General features: G+C 42.8%; 2 protein-coding genes across 2 annotated transcripts in view; one reads left to right on the top strand and one right to left on the bottom strand.

The window, feature by feature from the left end:
- Positions 1-7074, top strand: part of COL23A1 (collagen type XXIII alpha 1 chain) — a 192750-nt gene extending 185676 nt beyond the window's left edge. Inside the window, exons 22-28 of the mRNA XM_059825575.1 lie at positions 851-877; positions 1315-1386; positions 1478-1531; positions 1805-1831; positions 2337-2390; positions 3069-3155; positions 7024-7074. Coding sequence (XP_059681558.1) covers positions 851-877; positions 1315-1386; positions 1478-1531; positions 1805-1831; positions 2337-2390; positions 3069-3155; positions 7024-7071 — 369 coding nt within the window. The 3' untranslated portion in view covers positions 7072-7074. The remainder of the gene's footprint in view (positions 1-850; positions 878-1314; positions 1387-1477; positions 1532-1804; positions 1832-2336; positions 2391-3068; positions 3156-7023) is intronic.
- HNRNPAB (heterogeneous nuclear ribonucleoprotein A/B) overlaps positions 7074-18285 on the bottom strand; it is a 30033-nt gene continuing 18821 nt past the window's right edge. The window contains exon 8 of the mRNA XM_059825186.1: positions 7074-10888. The gene's annotated coding sequence lies outside the window, so the exon portion shown is untranslated. The remainder of the gene's footprint in view (positions 10889-18285) is intronic.

Here is an 18285-nt window from a genome sequence, read left to right as displayed (position 1 = left end):
GTTATCACATGTGATTAGTTAAGGCTGAGGGTGGTTTGCTTTCTTTCATCATTGTGGGCTGCTGTGAATCAGGGGAAAAAAAAATCAGGGAAGAGCTACAGCATTGGATGCCGTCTTCGGAGAGGTGGAAGCACCTGGTTTAGGAGAGTACATCAGCGTTTGTGGCTCATTTTGCAAATAAGCAAGTTTTTCCTTAGGCTGGGGAAAAGATAAAAATTTGTGGGATGGGAAAACCTGTTCCTGCCGTAATGGTGTCTGTATTTCCACAAATTTGCCCAAGTTGTTAAGTTTTTTTGCCATCAGCTGCCGCAGGAGAGGAAGCGGGCGGTGATGAACACACGGAGCATTTTTGATGCAGATATCTAAGGCGTTTGGTACCTACAATGCTCCAAAAGGCTGAGGAGCTGCCAAGGGCATCAGGAAGGCCAGGATGCCTCCGTTGTGTCCAAGACAAACCTTGAGAGACCGCGCTTCAAAACCAGGCGGCTTTCCAGGCAGCGTTTATAACCCGGGAAGGGTTATAAATAACCCGGCTCGGAGGGCTGTGGTGGCGGGGTGCCGCTCTCCAGAGCTTTTGCTGTCACTTGCTTCAGCAAAGCTCCTGCGGGGCTCTCGCTCCCCAAAGCTCGTGTTGCAGAGCTTTATTGTTGCACGTTACACAAAGCGGTCCTTTTCAGTTCCTCTTCCCCCTGATCTGACATCGGAAAACCAAATAAACTGCCACCTGTCTTGAAAAGAAATATTTGGTCATTGTCAGCCCACAATTTAAGCAAGAAATGGTTTGGGAAGCAAACTTTGGGGTTTGTTTTTAAATTCTGTTTTTTCAAATGCACCATTGTCTTTCCCGCAGGGTCCTCCAGGAATCCAGGGACCTAAAGTAAGTCAATAAATCAAATGTCACCCCCTGTTTCCAGGCTGCCAGTGCATTATTTACAGGCTCACAAAGGCCTGTCAGCTCTGGGGACCGATTTTTGTGTCACTGTTTGTGACAACACATCCCTTGGTTGTGCTGTTCAGCAGTTGGCGTTTTGGAAAACAAGCCTTTTTTCCTTCCAAACACATTTACGATCTTAAATCCTCCTCCAGCGCGGAGTCCTGAGGGCCGGCGGCACATGCGAGTCAGGGTTTGCAAACCCACAGGCTTAAACCTTTATTTTCAACTATTTTCTTGTACGGTCTGGTCAAGAGGAAAACGTTAATGGCAGCGCGGGTATGAGCATCCCAGAGACGTGGGAGGAGGCGGCGGATGCAGGGGCTGGCTGTCCCGGGCAGAGCTGCCACGTCGTCTTGGCTGATGCAGTTTCGTTTACGCAGGGCTTGGACGGTGCCAAGGGAGAAAAAGGTGACAGCGGTGAGAAGGGGGACCACGGTGACACTGGACCCGCTGTGAGTCATTTTCCCGTATCTCATTTCTGGCCGTCAACAGAAACCTGCCTTACAGCAGCTATCCCAATGCCTTGTTTCTTTTTTCCTTAAGGGTCTCCCCGGTGCTCCAGGGCTCATCGGTTTACCCGGTACCAAAGGAGAGAAGGTAATCACCGGTGTGGGAAAGGAGCGGTGACGTTGTGGTGTACTCCTAAAATAGGGGCTGATAAAATCCCTGCTGCGGTGGGTCCAGCCAGAACTGCAGAGCTGGGCTTACCGGCACTGTCCCGATGCATGGTGAGGAGCTCCCTTCGAGTCCCAGGGGCTGTTGGGCGAGCCCGTGCTGATACTACCATGGTATTTCACCAACTGGATATAAGTTTGCCTGCAACACCAAACTCAATACAGCATGTCTTAATTTTTGTTTTTACAACTGCAGGGAAAGCCGGGGGAGCCAGGATTGGATGTGAGTATGGGAAACATTAATTGTGATATGTAGAACCATGAACAACATGCACGTAAAGGCCATCAAATTGCTTGAGACTGTCAGAAAAATGTGTAGCTAATGCTGTATAGACTACCGTCCCTTAAACGCCGTGCCCACATAACAATGTCTGTAGGAAAGGGCTTAATTCAGGCCACTTGCCAGACTATTTCCACTGCACAGTGGTAACTGCTCAGCTAAAGATGCCACAGGGGTTTCCCTTTCTAATTGAGAGTATTTGTATTGGATTCAGCGAACAAAAATCTCCCATAGATGTAATGTTACTGGGGTAGGTAAAGCACTAGCTTTCCCAAGAAACTGCAGAGATATAAAGTCAACAGGAAGAAAATGTCATATTCTTCACCGTGGGAGAGTGGGTTGATCGTGGGGGGTTGCTTACGTTGAACTGAGATGCCGGGATGTTCGCACACTAAACTTACAAACCTCTTTTTTTTTTTTCCCCCCCACCTAAAAATTGTCACGATAGGGTTTCCCAGGTCTCAGAGGAGAGAAAGGAGAGAGGAGTGAAAGAGGCGAGAAGGTGAGTGGGTTCTGGCTGTAGAGATGCTTGTGGGGGCAGGACCGGCCACTCTTTTTGGCAGCAGCGATGCTTGCCCTGGGTGCTGGTTCTTTCTCCAGCCTGGCAGCGTCTCTCAGGTCATCGCCTTTTCTGTAGCATAAGTATTTGAGTGGTCCCAAGTGTAGGGCAAGACATGCAGTTAATTCCTACCCACTTGGAAGTGCTTTCCACAAGCCTGTCCCCCGCCCCCCCGCCCCTGGCACAAGCATTGTGGGGAGCTGGAGCAGCCTGACAGCTCCAGGTTGTAAAGAATGGCTAGTTTTGGTTTATAGACCTTGAAAATGGATCCAAGTCAAAGGTTTGTTACAGGGATCCTTAAATAAAAGGGTGCCCAGCCGGCGGTAGGAGCCCAGCTGAGCGCAGGGCAGCGCCTGGAAGCTGGTGCTCCCACTTACTGTCAGATACCAACCTAGCTTCTAGCAGAAACCGGTCCTTCAGTCATTCTGTTATAAAATTACTCATTAAAATATCTCCACTCAGCTTTAACTGAAGATTTTCAGTGATTTAATTACTCAGTTGAGGTTACACTAGTGCAAACGTCCCTACTCTGGGTGAGGTGCGGGACTCTGCAAGTGCTGTGTGACTTGAAGCCAAGGTGTTTCCCCTCCTGTTCCTGATATTTTCCTGTTGTGCCAACAGGGTGAGCGAGGAATACCGGGGAGAAAAGGAGCCAAAGGGCAGAAGGGGGAACCAGGCCCTCCTGGACTGGATCAGCCTTGTCCCGTGGTACGTCTTCTGTTTCACACATCCTAAGCACGCGTTGCCGGGGCTGAAAGGGGACATGGCTTTGCAGCCAGGGAAAGGGGGGGAGGATTTGGTAGTTCTTTATTTTGCAGTAAATCAGAGCAGATGGTTATTGTTTTCTCACTTTTCTTAATGGTTTGGTTTATCTGCACTGCTGGAAGTTCACTGCTCGCTGTAAGGGCTCCTCACTGGCCAGATGGGAGCAAGCCACAGCAGTAAAAATAAAGAATCTTTGTGTAAAGACCTTCTTATTGTAGTCCGGAACAATGGGCTTCAGTAATGCTCTTTGGGAGACAGCATGCCCTAGTGAAGCTGCCGGCCTGGCTTTTGAGTACGTTTGAAATCGGGGAGTGAGTCGATGCAGTGGAAACAAGGTCAGCTCCATCCCTTCATCTCGGCAAACCGAGCGAGGGGTGAGCCCAGCTCTAGCTCTCCCGCCTGGGTGTTTGAGCTTAAGGAAGGCATATCTTCCAAGTCCACTTCCAAAACCTCTCATTCCTTTGATAGGGCCCAGAAAAAAAAGCAAAATCCCTGCTGGTTTGTAAGTTATTTAGACTGCTAAAATTTACCCCCTTTTCATTACTATTTTTCATATAAAGACTAAAACAGGGAGATCCCTTCCCTAAAATGCTTTGAGGTTGCAGGATCAAAGAGTGATCAAGGAACGTGTGGACGTGGCACTGCGGGACATGGTTTAGTGGACATGGTGGTGTTAGTTGATGGTTGGACTTCATGATCTTACAGGTCTTTTCCAACCTTAGTGATTCTGTGATTCATATCAACTATTGAACTAAAACTACTTAACTGTACCTGTTAGTCCCTAGTTCAGCTGCACCTAACTAGCAGTGCCGGGTACCTGCTCCAACACGCTCCAAAAACCCCATGTCTTTGTATAAATGTGTGACTTTTTCTCGCCCCACCAGCACAGCTATGGCAATCAAAGCCGCTGTAAAGCTCTACTACACCAGCAAAACACTCCTTCAGTCAATATGCTTTATTTTGCTTGGAGATTGAATGTGAACTACTATTAATTTTTTCATGTCTGATGATCACCTTTCCTCCCTCAACATGCTGGATGGTTTAACTGCGCTGTTACAAACGTGAATCTCTGGTTTGTGTATAGAAGATCTTTCCCAGATGACAGACTCTACGTGTCTGTGAATTCCCTACCATAAAACCACTCCGCTGACTTACCGTGTCATCAGAAATGGGGGTGTGAAGTTCTGGACTCATCCTCCCCCTCCTCTGCTGAAACACGGGTGTCCGTTTGAGTAACTCCCGTGTCCTTTATCATTCTCAACAAGCAGTTATTTTTTCAAACAGGGAGATCGTAGCATTGCAGGCAGCAAAAGGGACCCAGGTTTACCAGGCCTGGACGGGGTGAGCGTGCCCTGCCCTTTGGTACAGTATCTGCTCTCTTTCTTTCTTGCATGGCTTGTGTGTGTTTCTGCTGTGGCCAAGCCCTGTCCCGAGGAGCGAATCCCTCCAGGGAGAGGAAGGACACAAGGCAGCAGAGCTGGAACAAGATGTTTCACTATGGCACTTGGGGAAGGACGCCAATGTGTTGTCCCTCCTTCCCACAGTTAAAATGACTTCAGATAAAGAGTGTAAGCAATGGGAGATCACGCAGGGGGTGCTTGCCCCTTTATGGTAACAGAAGCTAAAATTTAGTTCTGGTTTCTCTCAGCACCTATGGCCCAGTTTGGTTCCCCTCGTGCCTGTGCTCCTGTAGCCCTGAGCCCGATTCCCAGCTGGGTTTTGAAAAGCTTTCCTCAAGTGAACGGCCAGTTCTGCAGAGCAGGGGCCACCGGCACTCTGGGCACTAGAAGGGCATTTGCCGTGGCAGCACGTAGCTCTGCCCCGCAGAGCTCAGGTTGAAGGTCCAACGGCTATGCAGGAAGGTTCGTGCTCTGCTCCCCAAAAGGGCTTTGCATGACTAGCTAAAAGAGGTCATTGTTTTATTTTAATTTTTTTAACCATAGAAAATGCTGCATGTTAGATGATTTGCAGTTGTCTTCAGAGAAACAAAAGGGCAGTAAGCTGTCTCTCTTTCAAAAAGTTAAATTACTTTCATATGTGTCAAAGAAACCAATTACTAGCAGCAGACCCGCTTCAACTCTTCATACTTACTCCCCAGAGATGTTGTATTTACCAATATCTCCCATCTTAACTACATGGAAAACACAAGACCTATCTGTATTGAAGGCATTGTAAACTGCAGTAGGTGATTTCTCCAGTATGTAACTACTATGTGACTAGTTAGTAAAGCACTTGCACATCTTCCTGCTTATGTACATGAGGGTTACTTGCACATCTGCTGGGAGCGTTGTCTTCGTTCTCCACCCCACCGTACGGTGGAGGCTTGCTGGGTTCTCGGCAATGGCTTTTGGTCCAGGAGCACGAGCACGAGCCTTACACGCAGGTTGCAAAGCTCTTTTTAAGTTGACAAGTCATCTGGGAATCACTCAAGTGAAACATGGTAGAAAGGTGTGGAGTTTTATGATGGCCAAAACAAGTATTTTGAGTGCACGGGAAGGAGAAAAAGCCCAGGGCAGAAATCAACCCCGTGACAGTCAGTGTTAGGATGTGCTTCAACAGCAGGTCAGGATCTTTCTAGGTCGAACAACTGCTCTGCACCTTGTCCCCTTTACCCTTCACCCCCAGACAACTCTGGCAAATGTACAAGTTGCACTTTTTTTTTATACATAGTTATGGACCAAAATATTGACTGGTGTCAGCAGAAAAATGTGTTATGTTTTCTAACTAATATTATAGGAAAGCATGTGAAAATAACTTGACCTGTTACACTGTGAGTAGCTGGAGAGGGTAACCTTACTTCACTGCATCTGTTTTATTGGGCATAGGCTATTTTACATATAAAATCAATACAGAATACAAAAAATGTGATGACTGACATTTACAGTAAAAAATGTAAAAATGCATTTTGACCTGTATTTGCACTAGCAGTTATCTCCGCTGCGTATGCATCCTCGTGGCTTCCCACCCCTAGTTAATTTGGAGGTGGCTCTGAGGGAAGGGTCAGTGCATGTGTGCTCTCTGTAGCTCTACATGCAGAAATTCATGCAATCAGAGATCCAAGAGCCTTAAAAAAAATCCAGCATCAGGAAAGGCAGCTGAAGTCAGCTATTTCTTCTAAAGTATCTTGAAAGAGTTGGTCATACATAGTCCATTCCTCTTCTAAGGGGCTCCTTCCTTTTCAGTGTTTTCCTCCTGGTAAGCAAGCTCTTCTGGCTTTCTGATTTCTGTATGTTTCTTGTATCTCCATCAAAAAAGACAAATATTTTCACTCCCTTTGCATAGTCCACAACTCATCTTATTTCGATCAGTTCAGCAACTCAAGATTTCTTAAAGAAACTAAGTACTGCAGGATTGAATTTAACACAATTAGAGTATCAGCTGGAAAAAAAAAATTACATCACTGTCCCCAAACTGAAAAGCGCGTATTAACAAAAAATACATTTCCACATCATGCTTTCCATATATATGTCTGATTGCAAAAAACACTACCTTATAAAGCAGATTATGAAGTTAATTAACTGTGGTTCCAAATTTTTCTATTTGTTCACGTTTTCTTTTTTGTTTAAAGGAAAAAGAAAGCATAGATTTATTTTTTTTTGCCCTGGGGTGTATTCAATTTTGCGTTGTGTGACACACACGGATTACATTGCCTGCATATTTATTTTTGTGCATATACAGTAAATGGGTTTTGCATGGTAATTAACAGTGCTGCTAAACCTTTCATTGTTGTGAAGATTGAGCTTCAGGTTTTTGGGTCTGACACTTAAGTCACTGTCAACAGAAATTAAATCTTGTAAATTCAATTTTGCAGGGACCAGACGGACTGCCAGTAGCAGGATGTTGGCATAAGGTACAGTAATAATAATAATTGTATATGCTTGAGCAGGTCCTGAGTAATTTTGTTTGCTGCATGGTGACTGTTTGCACTGCTGCACATCCTTTAAGCAACAGGTTATATGCCTGGCAGACATAACGTCATGCCTTGGGAGAGCAGGATTCCATCTAGCTTCATGTCTTGTTCCCCACAGCTGTAGACTGGTGCTAGGAACACCGCTCCAAAAACTTGCAAAGCATGAAAAATCATTCTTGCTAATACTGTCGGTAGCAATGCCTCTTTTCAGGCTTGCTTAGGCTAGGCTTTTATTATAGCCCAGGCAGTTTAGGAACCGCTCATGCAAAGACTGCACCACTCTGCAAAAAGTGCTCGTGTGACTTACTCAGCCCCTATCCTCTAGCTGAGACTCTTAAGTGGGTTACCTCTTTGTGGCAGTTACAAAACATTTATTTCCAAAGACTTTTTTGCCATTGTAATTATAACCCACAACCACTACGCTGCTTCGGTGCTCGAATCAGTAAATCTGGGTGCAGGTGGTCAGGTAATTCGTACTGTCTCATGCACCCAGAACAGCCAGGGGTTGTAAGCGCTAAAGGCAGCCCGGGAGAATGAGGAGAGATGTGTCCCCTCTGAAAAATAAGGATTTGATCCAGACTTGTAGGAGGATGCTGTAACCTCATTCTCCGACAAGGGTGTGACACTGAAGCTGAGTGGAATTACTAACCCAGTTTCAAACATGTGGTATGTGGACACAGTTTGAGTTAATAGCAAGCATGTTACTAACTGGTTGCAAATCCTCGGTTAGAATGTGAGCACGCCCTTAGCATATAAAAGTTTTTAATTCTGTGGTAAGTCGTTTGGATGTACTGTCAATGTTAAGAGAAATCTGAATGCCAATCATAATATTAACAGTAAGATTAGTAAGTGTAATGAATGGATCATTTCTCTTTGATTAAAATGTTTGTCTGTGTGTTCTTTTTCAGTGATCTCTAAGCATGAAGCACAATATGTAAATAATGTGATATATTTTGATCTTTTTAATTTTTGTATAAAAAAAGGAAAAAAAAAACCTTTCAACAGTAATATATTGACCTTTTTTTATACTGGATTTTGTCATTTATGGACTCTGAAAATACTGTAAAGCTCCCAAACCCGTACGATACGCATGATAACATCAGGATTTGATAAAGGTACCAATGACAGTAGCTGGGAATGAACAGTACTCACTACTAATGTTGCTGTGTGAACTAACAGTACTGAGACAGCGTGTTGCCTAGTGTGCCTGATCGCATGAAGGAGGGAGAAATCCCTATCCTAATTTGGCTCTCAACTCTGTATTTGCATTGCACATGCACATTAAAAGGGTGAAAAAAACTGGCTGAAAACAAAGAAGAAAAAAAGGATGCAGCCCTAGAATGAAAGAAGCTGCTGTATACCATCTGGTCAACCAAGAGGAGGACTTAAAACTTGCAGAGGAAACAAAGCCAAGCTCCATTCATTGCTACCTGCTGTTGATATGATGGAAATAGCAATTCTTTGGCTAAACAGAACAACCTTCACTACCTGTGGTTATGTCCACTACTATCAAGAAAAGCTTTTTCTTTTTTTTTCTCAAGAGGAAGCACCTCTGGGTCCTGTTCTGGGGTTTGTGGCTGAAGATGTGCAAGCGCTTTGTTACTGTGGAACCCAAATTCCCCAAGAAACCGCCACTGCAGAATTTCAAAACACAAAAACCTAGTAATACTTTTAGTGTAGAGAGTTGCAGGACAGGGAGGGCTCTGCTGAAGTCTTTTCTTAAAACAACAGAGCACACCATGTTGCTGTTGGGGTTCCCAAAACGTGGGAGCTTGGAGTGTTTAATTGTCTTGGTTTGTAGGGTTCACTTGCATTTGATTTTTCTTGGTTTACATGGTTTTAATTGTAAACTCTGTAACTCTGCACAGTCCTCCTGTCCTCCTCCTTCTCTCCCCTTTTTTGGTCTCTTTCTTTAAATTACCTCATCTCAGGCACATCCCATGCAGAGTAGGGTAACAAATAAAAGGAGCATTATGATTTTGATATCTGCATATGGCATTGAGATCAATTAAAAATTTGCAAACTATTCCACTGTTCACATTTTTTAAGATGTTGAAAAAAGTAAGAGATTGTGCAGTAAAAAGCCATAAAAAAATTATCTCAGGAGGAAGAAAATGGCTTACAGCTAAGTCTGTACAGCTTACAATGAAGATCAAGAGGCAATCAGATTCTTTTACAGGGAGGAGATGCTTTATATTAACAAGTTCTTAAATTGAACAGAGAAAGATGTACAAATATCCATCCAACGGGTGGAAGCGGAAACTACACAAAATCAAATAAAGTAAGCCATGGATTTTTAATGGTGAGACTGGTTAATCCTAACCAGACCAGTGATGTAATCCCCATCACTTTAATGCCTTTTTGATTTAACAGATAAATTTCTGGAAGAAATGCTTTAGCCCAATACAAGTTGCTAGGCTCTGCGTAGGAGTCTTAGGTGAAATTAAGAGCCTGACCACGATATCAAACCAGATGATTTAAGGGCTCTTTGTGGCCTTGATCTTAGAGAATACAGAAGGGAGTCATTTTTGGTGTATTTGAGTAGATCTGAACCCTCTGTTAGATCCTTCTTCCACTGCGTTTCTTATGGCAGCTACTGCCAGAGAGGACTTGAGAGGGATGCGACCGTCCAGGGGCAATCTGCCCTGCACAAGCTGACCTAGCGCTAAGGTAGTTCTTGCTCTGATATTCTGAAGAACGGGAGGAACGTGCTCAGTGCTCCACGCAGGTAGGGTTGAGGTTTGACTGATGTCTGTGAGTTCCTATCTGTCACTGGGTCCTAGTTGTCCTCGAGCTTATCAGCTGGGAGCATTTGTTATCTGCTGGTAAATGCTGAAATGGCCATCTAGCTTGGTGGATGTGGACACAGAAGACTTACGGCTGTAGGCAGTGAACTTTTGTTACCTGTCTTTGTTAGCTGCTTAGGGTCTACACCTACACATTGCTTGCTTTGTGGCTATACTTTGCATCTTTACCAGTTACTGACCATTTTCTTGGTCACCATACAGATTAAATCCGTGTAAATTCAGATGAACTAACAAATCAAGAAACAAGAATTATGTAACTCAAAACAGCAATGAAAATGCATTTTATTTACTTCCATTTCATGTTGTTAGCTATCACTTTTGGTGTAGGGGTTTTTAAAGGCATAAGGAGCAGCTGAACAAGCTCCCACTGGCTTTTAGTGCTTTTGAAAAACCCCTTTACTGTCCCAAATTAAAGCTAAAAAATCTTCTTCTGTGGAAGGTTGAAGGCAAATCTCTCATTGATGTCACCGGGAAGAAGATCTGTAATTGTTCCCTTAATGTACAGTTGTTCTTCCCATCTCCCCCAGTCATCTTCAAACTAAAAGCAATTCACTACTCCAAACCACACTGTGGGCTTCTACGCTCAAAATCCTGCATGTGTCCTGTTCATGGAACCTCTACTGATATCAATGAGAGTTCAGTCCCCAGAATGACTGCAGAAAGCACAAGAATCTGGAAGTGTCCACAAACAATCTACAATGCAGATAGAAAAGTCTTGTTTTACATATGCTGGCAAAAACTAAACAGCTTTCTATCTAGCTCCTACTTGAAGAAGTTTGATATCACTGAAGCTACAAGACAAGCTAACCTCCAAAGCTTATGAAATTATATTAAAATTTATATTTTCTCTGAGGAAATACCCCGAAGTCCTATTATCTTCAGGTAAACAAGTCAGTATTCCGTCTTCAACTTGTGGAATATCCAGTGCTTGTAGGCATCAACTGTGACCACTGCCAGGCCTGCAAAACATTGATACAGAATACCAGAATAGTGCTTTACCTATTGCTCTAATTGCTCTGCATGGCAGCCTTCCCCCTCCCAACAGAGCCTCTGTTGCCACAGAACCCAAGACATTTGCTCGTAATGGAGGAAGAGTGCTCATTTTGAGTTGACTGAACCTCTTAACGGGGGTTGTTCTTCCCTGTCCCCGAGGCACAGCTTGACCACTCAACGGCATTTCTATGCCAGTCAAGGAGGACAGCTACAATTATCTTCCTAGCACAGGACCGCAGCTGGTATCCATACTCATCAGTGCTACCACCTCAGCTGCCAAACCTTTTAGTGATTGTCTTTGAAAATTCCCAGGCAAGTGCCCTCTCTGCATAGGTTTATTCTGCATCCTGAATATGGTGAGTCCAGCACATACAAAGGAGATCCATCTGTGCACCTGCAACAAGTCTGGTACATTCAGGATGTCTGACTTACTGCACGCATACACATCGGCATCCTATGTGCAGTAGCTTCTCTGGACTTCTGCTGCTCTCATTTCCATTAGAAATGTTGGCAGGTATGGATCCTGCTGTATATGGCACCCTATTGTCACTTTGGCTATGAGGAACTAATCAGCATATCTCCGAGGATCTGCTTTACCGTCTACTTTACCGACCTCTTCCGTCGTCAAAGCAGCCGAGACCTGTGGAAAGCAGAGCTCCCAGGAACAGGGTGAGGTACAGATCCCCGGGCAAGGCTGCCGCAGGGGGTTGCGATTGTGACCTGCACTTGAAGCCCATCCCGGTGCCCAACTGAGATCAGTGCATTTGGCCTTTATATTCTGAACTCAGTGTTCCTTATTGATCATATCGTGCAGATCGACAGACTGTATTAGAGGAACTGTTGATTTTTTGTATCGATTTCACAGCGTCTAAGAGGAAATCTGCTTAGACTTCCATGTGCTTTCCACACACACACATTTAGAAGAGTAGGTTGTTAAATGCTAAATTGTTTCAGAGCAGTCATGATCTTATTGGGGAGAGTTAAAAAAAGATGTGCTTTGCTCAGCAAATTCATGCCAGATCAGTTGATTATTTTATCCTTCCATATGAAAATGTTTATGTGGGTCTTTTTGAATACTTTTCAGTCTGCAAATAGCTCACAAAGACAAATTTTACTTTTAGGTACTACTGGCAGTCTCGCTCAAAACTCAGTAATGACCTCAGCCTCACAAAGCATAGTGCATTTTTTTCCCCCTAGGAAACCGCTCTCTTTTTTTCTGGTTTGAGAGAATGTAAGATAGTTTTACAGGAATCCAGAAATGCAGCAAATGTTACCGCTAGATGTCAGTAGCAATAAAGATGATTGACGGGGAGGCTGCTCACGCTTATGAAATGTAAGTCAGTTCGAGACTGAGCAATTGATTTATCCTGTTAGCTTCATGGATTTATCAATAGACATTCTGGGTGACACACTTAAGTTACTGATCTTGGGGGAATCTGAAGCCTAGACAAATTTATGTCTTGCCTTTGTTTTCTAGTTTACAAAACAAAATTTCTTAGTCTAGTTTAACCGACAGTGAAAGCATGGTGACTTCCATTATGTTAGGATAACCACGTCTGCCCGCTGCCCAGGAGCAGAGGACAAGCAGCTTTCTTTGAGGCTTGTTCTATTTAAAATAGTAGCTAATGACCATCTCTCTAGTTACTACCGACATCCTCTCTCTAACATGCTGTAGCCTAATCAATTTTGGAATCAACGTTCCCAAACAGAGTCCTAGGGGCACAAGAACTCACTTGAAACCCCTAAAAAGTTTTTCCAGCCACAAAGCTCTGCAGGCAGGGCTACCTTGCCACAGTGCATGGCAGACGCATGAAGTGACTAACACTAGAGCTGCTGCTTGCTGTGGTTGTGGCGGTCCTGGGCCCTGGTGCTGCAGGAGCGGTGATGCGGCAGCTGACTGTAAGCATGGGGAGCGCTCCCTAAAGCTTCTGGGGGGAATGGATTTTAGGGGAAAGGGAACATGGCCAAATAATCCCCATGTCTGTAACTCCAGTTCAGTGCTGAAAGCGTGCTGGCAGCTCCAGAGAGGCCCCTTGCCAGAGCGAGAACCTGATGATTTGGCCTGTGCTGATGGGGGCAGGTGAGATTAATTAGTTTTGCAGCTGAATCATGGGCTTGGCCAGTGAGTTCAGGAATATTTCTCTGGGTTATGAAACAGGTGGCAGAGAAAACCCAGTCTGACTCCAAACTGCAACTGTTTCCAAGCCTTAATGCACTGGGATTTTAGGGTTTTTTTTTAAAAAAAAATCAAGACATTGCCACATGCTTTGTTTTATTCTCATGGGGGAAGTTGCCTTTCTTGTATACGCTGCTTCTAATGCTTGCTGTATATATAATGGTAATGAATTTATTTCAGTATGGATTTTTCTCCTGCGTATTTAAAAAATAAGAATGTTTCTTGTAACGATAAGAGACTTTCTGATGTGTTTTCTTTTTAGGAAACCAATAGATGAAATATTTAGGTGAGCTTTTGGCTTCTGTAACTTCATAAATTCAGTATTTGAAATCCTTAAGCAAACCAGAAAAACGTGTGAAGTTTCAGAAGTTCAAGACATCCTATGCAATGATGAAAAGTATTCTGTGGAGAATGACACGGGTCATTACCCACGGTTTTAAGATTGTTATAGTAACGCACTACCCAGAAGCATGTTTGTGATGACCAAGGCTTCCATGCCAGAAAGCCTGTGTTCATTTGGCTACTTTCTTCTCTTCCTCCCATGTGCAAGCTCAGTGTCCCGTTTCAGCTGCTGTGTAACTGAGCACAACTATGCTGGCTGTAAGAGTGCCGAACTCGATTACACCAGCAAAGACTTCAGTCTGCAGTGTTTACTATCTTGCCAGCCCACAGCTCAGAATGAATCTGTGAATTTCTATACGTAGCACGTGGTTTTGCCATCAGCCAAATATAGCGAGCTCTTGGGCCGGAATGAACTCACTCACCCATTTGTAATGCATAGCTTAATTAAAATATTAAGATGCCAGAAATTTTCAGCTTTATCGTAATAGTAAATAACCATCCTTGGTCAATATAACTGTACCACCTTAGCCTGTAAATTTAGTATGTATTATAAAGGAGTATTAGAGCTTAGGTTTCCTGGTCATTGAATACTGATTTCATGCTGCCCTCTAGAGGAGAGCTTTTTTTAATAGAGAGAAACAAACTTCATGCAAATTTTATGCCATGACACTGTCCCTGAATTGACAGCACACATAGGGATGGGCACATCTTTTGGATAACTATATGGTTTGAATAGACATTTGTAAAACAGGAGCGCAGAGATAGAAACTTTAATCTTTTTTCCAAATCTGTTTTTGGTTTGTTTTTTTTTTTCTTGGGAAATACCATCGTATTCTCCCTTCTCTTGGTTTTTTTAGTCCCATTGTTGCCCAGACAATTTAAAGCATTATACAAATAAAATCTCTGTAGTAGGTTACCTGTCAAGTTTCCATTTTTACATTTTAGAGCACAGAAGCTTTGAATTATTTTCTTTACAGACAACATTTATATTTAAGAGATGCAAAAATACTAATAACAACAAATGATAAAAATGTAAAAATTTAAATGTCCCCAAACCACTTATCCTGGACAAATACTGTAGGTATCTGGCTGAATTCAGATCAGTGACTTTGGTTCCAATTTGCACTAGCATAGCTAGGAGTGTCCTCAGTAGGTGTCCAAGGGTGGCGTAAAATCTCAGTACTGCTTTATTTCATTTAAAGCACCTAAGTTTTACCTAAGTACCTGCTGACGTGCTTAGTAGCACAGCCAGCCTTCCAGTTGTTTAACCAGGAAGGTATTCAAGTGAAAGGTGAAGTATCTGGGTAGATTTCAAGAGGCCTAAGACATTTTAGCTTGCCAAGGCAATCACTGTGGCATATACTGACCTTGGCAATCTTACAGGACAGCATTTATGTAAGAATATTTCTTGGACCCTTCTGCAATAGTGATTTAAAAAAAAAAAAAAGGTGGGAGAAAACATCTGGTCACTCCAGTTAGTCCAGTCTCACTGTCATTTATTGGAGTTACCTGCCTTTTAATTGTGTCCCTGGTACTGCAGTGAACCTCACTGTAATTAGTACAGTTTGAAATACTTCACAGCTCCACTTTGGGGAATCTATTGCAGACTGAAGCAAACCAGTGAGTAAAAAATCCATTTCCTAAACTTTGTTTTCCTTGATTAACATTTACATTTGCAAGCTAAAAATTACTTGTAGTATTTTCATGTCCCCAGGTGAACTACTGCAACTTTTCCATATGCTTGTGTACCATTAGATGGCACAACAAAAGGGATGTCTAAGTATTGTGTAATCTACAGCTGAAGTAAGTAAGCGCCCAAAACCTGTCACTTAGAAATGAATGGAAGAAGGACTTTAAATAGATTGTATGACTCTATACCACTGTAGAGAGCCTGGGGGGAAAACCACAAGAAAGCTGGGAAACATGAGTTTTCAATGCATAAGAAGTGGCATTATTGACAACAGAGTGGAATAAGAAATACGTTATTAACATTTGCGGTTTTCCTATGTCTTAGGACAACAATCAACCCCTGTTCGCTAAGTTCTGGTAGAAGTTGCCTCATAGTTGCACGGTTTCATGGAACAGTCAGCTCACTTGCGTGCCTGTGTGTGGTTTCTTATATAATGTAGATATTAATGAACAGAAACTTAAAATGGAGATGTCCCAAGTATCTGTAAATGACACTAATACCACTTGCTGCTTTTTTATATGCTCTTAAACACTGCGTTGTATGCTTAACTTTGAAAAGTGGATTTTACATGATGTTATTAAGTATAAGTGGGTGCATATCAAACTTGCATTTCTGCAACTCCATAAAAAAATCAGGACCTGGTTTTGCAAAGCAAAAGCACCCATGTGACCCACTGAGTTTCCAAATTAAGCGGAAAAGGTAGTAAACTGCCATCAGCTAGAATGAGGGTTGGAGACCTGTTGTGTTTGCTGGCTCGTTTCATAGACGGAGTGCAGTTTTATAGGTAACTTCATAACATAGCAACTTTTTGCACTACTATTTGAGGGTTTTTTTTCTGGTATCTTAAAAAACAATCAAAAATATTCGATACGATGAAAGTTCAGCACAAAATACCAGTCAAAACTGAAAGCCACCTGCTCTGTTGCATTAAATTACTTTGGACATAGAAGTATTTTTAAAATGGCATATACGCTAGCATTTCTGAAACAACGTAATTTGAGAACCTATATCTGCTGGTATTTAAAATCTAAATTAAAATGTCACTTATTTGTATACAGTTTAGGAAAATACATGCAATGTGTGCTTTATCTGTGCGTATTTGTTTTGAAATTATGCTGATAAGGCTTAATCCTCTACCATCTTATGCAAGTGTCCCTTATTTATGTGAGTGGTCGCATCACTCCAATAAGGCTGTTCAGAGGAGAAAGGGCTATTCATATGTGTGTGCAGTTTGGACACCTTGTGAAAATTAGTTTTGTTTTGAATGTATTTACATGGTATTTCATACAAAGCTGACTAAATCTCTGTAAAATGTATCACCTTTAAAAAGCAATATATAGAGATATTAAAATACAGAAAATTTACTTAACATCTCTAGTTGCAAACTCTTTGTGATTTTTAATCATGTATGTGCCATGAAAAGTAATCTATTTACTCATTTCTTTGGGGAACAACTACTTTAAAAATGAAGGCATTAATAACAGTATTTCTTATCCATTGTTTTAACATGTTAACATGGTATTAATTAGTACTGCATCATGTATTTCTAGTTTAAAGCTGTAATGGACAGTACGTTAGCTTGAGACCTCCAAAAATATTTTTTTCTTGTGCTTTCTGTAACAAAAGCAAAGACTAGTTTTTAAAAAATGGTCTCTCTGTACAGACTGCTTTTACAATTGTGTGAATATGTATAATGAACTCTGCATTTGTAACCAAGAATAAACTTTCCAAATTGTAAATGTTCAGGTTGTTATTATAAATAGCTACTAAATATCTTAACCAGACAAGAGTTCAAATAAAGATTAACAGCCATTATTAACTTTTCCTCCACTGTCTTTTGTTACTTAAAACCTGACTTTGATGCAACAACTGAGTTTGACTTCCTAAGTTCAATCCAACTTTAAATGCATAGCAATGTGGTTCTGGATTCTCCATATTATAAAAAATTTAAATTGCTCCTGGGTTTATCAAATAATTGCAACTAGAGATAATTATTGGTGGCTATATCTAGTCAGCAACAAAGTCTGCCAAGTGTGTAGTTTTAAAAGGGTCTGCTCCGTTTTCTAGAGTCTTCTTAAATAGATGTTGTCAGTTTAAAACAAAAGAATGTGAACATGTACTTGGAAGGAAAAAAAATCTGGCGTCTTTGAGAATGAAGCTTGATATCTTTAAGAACTCAGTTATGGGATACACCACCTGCAGTGGCAGAGGACTCAACCCATCCCAGAACATCCTTTTTAGTTGTCTTCCTGTTTTTCTTTAAGTAATTCCAATCAAACAGGAATGGAGGAATGACCATTCTAATCAGGTGATAGCATTTCCTCTTTTAATCCTAACTCTTGCCTGTCCTAGGATGGGCTCTTCAGTAGTCAGTCAGGTCTACTATCTGTCACCAACCAAACACAAGAGTACCACAATACAAATGGTTTCTTTTTACTTTTGCTTAAATAGTGAAGTATGTGTTGAACAATTAATACACTTGTAACACCTAGGCTACCACCTCAAATTATTTTCAACTGTAAAAGAAACTTCCTCGATGTGTAAGTGTTTCAAAAGAGAGAGTGTAATGATATAGCTGTAATAATGATCCTGAAGAGCCCTCAAAAACATGTTATTACCTCTGAGGTGCCTGGTAACAGTGAGATCTGGGGCAGGTATGCCACCACCGCTTTTGTAACACCACGGGGTCCAGTTTGCACCCTGGTTCCACGTGAGCCGCCAGCAGCCTTGCAGCACCCGCGGAGGCAGCCTCTCCCCCATCTGTGCTACGGTACCTATGAGATGAAGTCAGCACTCCTGATGCTGTAAGTGAAGAGTTGAGCCTCGCAGCCAGAGGAGCCCAAAAGCGCTGGTGAGTTACTGTTCTACTCCTTGTGAAATCAGCTTGCCTAAAGCTATGTTCTAGATGGTTTTTGGGAGCAGCTGGGAGGTCAGGGCCTGGGCTCTATGATAAGGGAGGCGCGCTGTTAGAGTGCTGCTCCAGCAGACACACGTGCAATGCCTGTGTCCCTGTGCAGCTTCTGCTAAGTGTCACGGTAAGGCACTTCTCCCGCAGCCGTGAGTCCAGCGGGAACTGGTGCCACCCCCCGAGCCCGCCCTTCCCCACAGGCGGCACCACCAGGACACGGGCAGCGCTGCGCCCGCAGCTCGGCGCG

Source organism: Gavia stellata, chromosome 16 (genome assembly GCF_030936135.1).
Source record: "Gavia stellata isolate bGavSte3 chromosome 16, bGavSte3.hap2, whole genome shotgun sequence".
NCBI lineage: Eukaryota > Metazoa > Chordata > Aves > Gaviiformes > Gaviidae > Gavia > Gavia stellata.
The sequence above is the reverse complement of the archived record's forward strand: the minus strand, read 5'-3'. Positions and strand labels throughout refer to the sequence as shown.